The 7,002-nt window shown below is 51.1% G+C and overlaps 1 protein-coding gene across 1 annotated transcript in view; it reads right to left on the bottom strand.

The window, feature by feature from the left end:
• Positions 1-7,002, bottom strand: part of SLC7A6 (solute carrier family 7 (amino acid transporter light chain, y+L system), member 6) — a 44,204-nt gene that overhangs the window by 27,513 nt on the left and 9,689 nt on the right. Inside the window, exon 3 of the mRNA XM_014547817.1 lies at positions 1,963-2,088. Within this exon, the coding sequence (XP_014403303.1) occupies positions 1,963-2,088 (126 nt within the window). The remainder of the gene's footprint in view (positions 1-1,962; positions 2,089-7,002) is intronic.

Genomic DNA, 7,002 nt, shown 5'->3' with positions numbered 1-7,002 from the left:
GGGGTGAGGAAGGGAAAGAAGGAGAAGAGGGAGGAGAGATGGACGGTGTAAGGAGAAGGGAAGGATGGGGAGAAGGGAGGAAGAAAGAGGAAGAGAAGATGGGGGAAAAACAGAAAGGAAGAGGGTCAAGAAAAGAAGGGAAAAGCAAGGGGGAAGGGGAAAGGAAAAAAACAAAACATAATTTAAAACCAAAAAAAAACAACCACCAACTACCAGCTCCCTACACTTAACCCCACCCCCCCTCTTTCAGGAAAGCTCAGATTCCTTTACTAAAACTAGACAATCCCAGCTGCCTCTGATGTGACACCTGTTCCAAAACCGCAGTGAATTTCCATTCCCACCCCCGCCCCCGCAGTGACCCCGGAGTGGGCCATACCTCTTCCTCCTATTTTTTAGAAAGCACCCTGTTTACCATAAAAAAAGGTCATTTTTCGCTAACAATGAGACTTCCTGTGGAACCACCTCTCTTTGCTCCGACCACTGCAGAGTTTGGTCAAACAGTTTCTCATCTCACACAGAGAGAACGCTGTTGCTCTCCTCGCAGTGGCCGAGGATGGGTGGGGCAGGACATCGCAGGCTGTGTGGGACCTGGGGTCTCCTTTCTCACTGGGCCTGGGGTCGATCTGGACCACCTCCACCCCTGAAGCGCCAGCCCAGGCACTCGTCATTCTCCTTGGAGACTCCGGAGACTTCACTATACGGACTTGAAAGCCCAGGATGGGGCGCCCAGCTGCCCCGTGGAGAGACTTCCTGGACACCCCGCAGGTTTCTGACCAGACCCAGACTTCTAAGGGAGCCTGCCGCCACCCCCTGCGGGAAGCCCAGGCCCGGCCCTCAGCGCGGCAAAGAGGGCCGGATGCTCCTGAGGCTCCAGGGGCACCCGGAGGGTTGGCTGTGCGCACTAAGGCTGCACGTGTGCAGAGGTGCCGGACCGGCTGCTTAAGAACTGCACGGGCGCTTCTTAAAAACAGACCTTTTTCAACTCCAAACCAACCAGAGTTTGAGCCAATAGGTCTGAGGTGGGGGTCTCAGTGCCCCCGGTGATTATAGACACAGCCAAGTTCAGAGAATGGTTGTGAAAGGATTACGACAGCCCGGGCCTGAGGACTTCGCCAAGGACTCAGGAGATCCTGGGAGGCCCGCTACCCTCACTGCCAGTTTGCTCTGATGCCGGAATGAAAAGCTTTTAAAGCCGGCCTGCAGAAAAGTCAGTGCCAAATTCACATTATTTTGATATTTTTTCTGAGAGCTGACTTTGGGGAGGAATCCTGAATAAGAGCAAGTCCAGATGAAGTAATCATTCATTTTCACACCCTATCCCCTCCCCTCACCCCACCCACCACCCACACACCCTTCCGCCCTCTCAAGGAGGGCCTAGTCTTCCTACTTGCTGCCTGGCAATCGCAGACCAAAAATAGGAGCCAGAGCAGGGTTCACTCCATCCCCTCTGTTTGCTTTTATGACCCAATTACGACCCAAGTTCCAAGAGCTCTCAGCCGGCTTCTTGCAGAGCGCCTAGCGCCCGTGGTCGGCAAACTGCGGCTCGCGAGCCACATGCGGCTCTTTGGCCCCTTGAGTGTGGCTCTTCTTAAGCTTTAGGAGTACCCTCATTAAGTTAATAACAATGTACCTACCTATATAGTTTAAGTTTAAAAAATTTGGCTCTCAAAAGAAATTTCCATCGTTGTACTGTTGACATTTGGCTCTGTTGACTAATGGGTTTGCCGACCACTGGCCTAGCCTCCTGAAAGGGAAAGCCCTGAGGGAGGGGCTGGCTCATGTCCATTTGGCCAAGCCGGCCTGACCCAAGAGCCCCAGGAACAGATCTCCTGTTCTCGCTGACACAGTCTACCATGTACCAAGAGCTGAACGTAAAGCTCACAGAATCCCCGCGTCCTCCTAAGGGAGACCGGGGGCCTCCCGGAGTCATCCACCCTCCTTCCCGCCTCAGGCCCTCCTTACCCTGGGACAGTTTAACAAGGCCCATGACAATGATGGCAATGAGCGCTAGGACCTTCGCGTAAGTGAAAGTATCCTGTACGCGTGTGCCCCACTTGACATAGGCACAGTTCACAAATGTCAGCAGACCTAGGAGAAAAACCGTACAGTCAGTCCCTGGCAGGCTCTGGCGGAGAGCACAGAGGCCCAACCTCCTTGGCCGGAGTCTATCACTTCTGCCCTATCTGCCTACAGCAAGGAGGCCAATGGGCTAGTCAGAACCAGAACAGGCAAATGGAGGGACAGCTCCCATGTGCCCCAGCTGGGAGTCCCCATGAACAGCCCCTCACTGTTGACAAGTAAAGATACAAAGGCATGACACATATTCATAAAGTCTTTTTTGTTTTGTTTTTTCAATCCTCACCTGAGGACATTCTTTCCATTGATTTCCAGAGAGAGTGGAAGGGAGGAAGGAGGAATGGGGGTGCGGGGGGAGAGAGAACATCGAAGTGAAAGGTGCATGCCCTTGACGGGGGAATTGAACCTGCAACCCTTCTTCAAGTCCGCAGGCCGACGCTCTAACCACTGAGAAAAACTGGCCAGGGCCGTATTCATAAATTCTGACAACCAGACCATTTTTGGAAATTTCTTCCAGGCCCATTCAGACTCCCAAGGTCCTAAACCACCCAGGGCACAAGGCCTGCCCATGGCCACACAAGAGAGGCCCATTAATAAATGAGGTGAATTTGAATGTAGGTGGCAGGTCACCTAGGAATTAGGCAATGCTTTGTCTATGAGTGTAAAAAAGAAATCTGCCATGTGCCTACGCATTTCACATACATCCTGTCAATTAATTCTCACAACCCCAAAATACAGACATTCCTAATTTCCATTCTATAGATGAGAAAACTGAGGCTGAAAGGGGCCAACTACCATTCCTAAGCTCACATGGACCCCACTGATCTCTCCCAGGCCCCACAGTGCTCGGTGCGGTCCATGGGAAGTGAGCCCACTTGGGCATTCCCTGGGCTCCTGCCAGCACCATTGGCTTTATGTTCCAGTTCCTCACACACCTCGGTGATGCCCGGGCCCAGGTACTGCTCTGATCCATAGGGAAGACACAGGGCAATACACAAGGGGTTCCAGACCACCCCTACCGACTCCCACCTGTTTTGTCTACTTCACCAGACTCTCTCTTTACTGGTGCCAGATACGCATGAAAAAGAAATGTCCTCCTCTCCTCCTGCCGTAGCCACAGCAACTCTCGCTTTCAAGGCCTAGCTCTACCCCACTTCCTCTGTAAAACCTTCCCCAAACAAACCAGCCAGTGGCTCACTGCGCCCGCTCTCTCTCTCCCCCTAGGCCTGCAGCAGTCTCACTTCACAGCACAGCTCAGTGCCTGGGGCTGTGGTCATGTGAACCTCCGTCTCTGGAAGGTCTTTCCCTGGGGCATTTGGATGGTGCTTCTCCAGGAGATCATAATTCTTAGGGGGAAACAAAAGCATTTTGTTTTCTTAAGCTTATTGCCAAACAGAGAGGGGAAAGGGCGAACTCTGTTAGAATCAAGCAGGTGATGACTCTCACTTAAGCTTGAATTCCCCGGAACAAGGCGAGGGTCAGAAACTTGGACATCCTTCCACTCAGTGGAGAGAGAGGCTAGGGCCAGCCCGTGGAAATAAGACATGGTGGCCGAACAGCCTCGAAAACACTCTGAGAGCTTTCACTCCATCCTCTGGCAAATGAGTGACACGGATGCTTGCTAGAACAGTCATAGGAGGTGGGGGTTGGGGGCGAGGGCGAAGGTCAAGGGGAAGGGGAGAAGACCAAAGGAATGCATGCTGCCAGCTTCCCAGGGACCTGCCCTGCTACCCAAAGGGTGTGGGGCTCAGCCTAGACCAGCTGTCAGAAGGATTGCCTAGTTCAGTGGTCGGCAAACTGCGGCCCCTTGGGTGTGGCTCTTCCACAAAATACCACGTGCGGGCACGCATGTACAGTGCGATTGAAACTTGGTGGCCACACTCAAGGGGCCAAAGAGCCACATGTGGCTCGCGAGCCGCAGTTTGCCGACCACTGACCTAGTTGATAGCCACCAGTAATCCACAGGCCCTGGTGCAAGACAGTAAGCATATTGTGAGGTACGGGCCTCCCTGCCCGGCCCCTTCGCGGGAATTGCTCCCCCTCCTCTGTTGTGCCTGACTGACCAAGCCAGACACTGGACCCCAGCTGCGCCTATTGGATCATCTTTCCCAGGAACATGGAGTCGCGATACCCAGAGACAGAATCTAGCTCATAGCAGCAGTCGGGGCCACAGCGAGTCAAAGTCACACACAGACCCTGTAACAAAGGAACCACAAGAAAGCGGAGGAAGGAAGCAGGACCACGGAAAGAAGAAGTGAGAGGGTGTACAGCTTGTGATAAAAGTCTGATGCAGAAGACAGAGAGAGATAAGAGACAGAGACGAGGAGGCAGAGACAGGGAGAAAGGGACAAAAAGAGGGAGAAAGATGGACGTACACACGAAGAGGCTGTGCTCCTGGCTCGTAGCACCCAGATGCGGCTGCGAGATGGGGAGGGACGCTGACATACTCCTGAGCCACACACACAGGCACCCCCTCTCACTTCTGCTCCTTCTCCCACCCTCCGCCCTGCCACACGTCCCCCCACGGCTGAGTCCTCTCTGCACACAGTGGGAATTCACGACCAGTGCTGAAGGGATGAGTGAAGGCCGCGCCTTGTGGGGGTCCCTGCGGAGCGTTTCTGAAAGACCAGCTGAAAGGTACCAAAGAGCCTGGTCACCGTGGCTGCCTCTGGGGAGGGAGACCTTTCCCATCGTATGCCCTGCTATCCTTAGACTTATTTACCGCGCACATAGGCTTCCTTCTCAGTAAAAATAAAAATACTTAGTGGGAGGCACTCACTGTCAGAGGGCCACTTGGCAAACCATCCTTAAACGCTGGCCCCGGGCGCCTGCTTGCTTTACCCAACGCTCAGCCCTGCCAGGGAACAGAGAGCTCTGAAAACAGTCTAGTCCTCTGAATGTTTTCCTGATTCTAATTAAGAAATAAAATGTCACCCCACCGGCGTGGCTCAGTGGTCAACTTATAAACAAGGAGGTCACGGATCCATTCCTGGTCAGGGCACCTGCCGGGGTCGCAGGCTCAATCCCAGCGGGAGGTGTGCAAGAAGCCAATCAATGATTCTCTCTCATCATTGATGTTTCTGTCTCTCTTCTCCCTCTCCCTTCTTCTCTGAAATTAATAAAAATATGGTTTAAAAAATATTTTTTTAAATATATTTTTCGTCCACAAATAATCAAAAAGAAATAAAGTGTCACAAGCTGATCCTCACTCCTCTATGCGTCCCAGAACGTCTCTCTGGGAGCTGGATGCTGAGAAAGGAGTATTCATTCAAATAGCAAATCTAGACCCAATCCCAAAGCAGAAACAAATCCCCAAGTCTCTCTGTGGCAAAGATCACTCACTAGTTATCTTCTAATCCCCGTTTTTCCATTTTATCTTAGTGATAGAAATTTTAGCCAGAGTCATGGTTGCCCCCAAATAAAGTGGACATTGCCCAGCCTCTCTTGCAGGGAGGTATGGCCAGGTAACTAGGCTCCTGCCCCAGGATGTAAGCCAAGTTTCATGGTGTGGACAAAAAGGGGCCACATGCGAGCCTGACGAACTCAGGGAAGGCCTGCGTGGTGGCCTTGCAAACTCAAGAGGCCTAAAGGAACCACAAAGGGTGGTCTGAAACGAAAACCTTTCATTAAAAAGCAGTTCGCTTAGTGGGTAGTCGTGTCCAAGGCCAGTGTTTTCCCTGACAAAGATCAACTTCCATCTTTACTGAGCCTACTGTCCTTTCGCATCTAAGATAACATACCTGCGGAATGTCAGGGTGACGTGTAACTTCCCTTTTCCCAGACCTCTCAAGGCACAACCAATATGTGAGGGCACCAGGGTGGAGACCACAAATTCCCTCACTGTTAGTTGTTGTTCATTGTTATTAATCTTATTACTCTCTCTCCCTCTCCCTTCCTCTTTGAAATCAATAAAAATATTTTTTTTTTTAAAGAAAAAGGATGTGCCCTAACCGGTTTGGCTCAGTGGATAGAGCGTCGGCCTGCGGACTCAAGGGTCCCGGGTTCGATTCCGGTCAAGGGCATGTACCTTGGTTGCGGGCACATCCCCAGTAGGGGGTGTGCAGGAGGCAGCTGATCGATGTTTCTCTCTCATCGATGTTTCTAACTCTCTATCCCTCTCCCTTCCTCTCTGTAAAAAAATCAATAAAATATATTTTTAAAAAAAGAAAAGAAAAAGGATGTTATAAAAAATTTAAAAAATTAAAATATGTGTCTGTCAATTTAATTTTTATCCAATCCCAGAGGTTTCCCTGCTTTGCTTTCTCCCACCTCCCTAATCGATCACCAGTGGATTTCACGTAACCCTCTTACATCCCCTCCTTTGAATGTAATGTATAAAACAAGGTGAAAAACTGCCATTCTCTGGAGCATTAACACAATACGTTGAGATTCTGCTTCCCAGCAATGGTCGACAGTTTGGCTCAAATAAACTCACAAAAATTCTTCACAGGTTTGAATGTTTTCATGCATGAGCAATATGAATAAGACCTCAGGAAATCTCTTTAAAGGGTGAGGCATGCCTTTCTTTGTTCTTGCTCTCAGCCATGATGCAGATACGACAGCTTGAGCTTGAGTAGCCGGCCTGAACCACCAGCTAGAAATCACATGCTGAGGAGGACAGACCCGGGAGGCAGAAGGAAGGAACCTGGCTCCCTGGAGGATTATGAAGTCATCCTGCAAGCCCCACGCCGTCTGCTTTTGACATGCGGAAGAAATAAATTTCAATATGTGTGAGCCGTACTGCTTTTGGTTTTCAGTGTTTGAAACACAAACGAATCCTGAATAATACATGTGCCCTCAGACAGACCTGCGCCTCTCATATTCTCGGATGAATTGGTGTGGTGCACTGGCCTGGCAACCTGAAGTTGTAGTCCCTGTTCTGCGGACAAGTCACAGCTCCCTCTTCCCAGAGGCCACAGGGAGGGG

Source organism: Myotis brandtii, unplaced genomic scaffold (assembly GCF_000412655.1).
Source record: "Myotis brandtii unplaced genomic scaffold, ASM41265v1 scaffold486, whole genome shotgun sequence".
Taxonomy (NCBI): domain Eukaryota; kingdom Metazoa; phylum Chordata; class Mammalia; order Chiroptera; family Vespertilionidae; genus Myotis; species Myotis brandtii.
The sequence above is the reverse complement of the archived record's forward strand: the minus strand, read 5'-3'. Positions and strand labels throughout refer to the sequence as shown.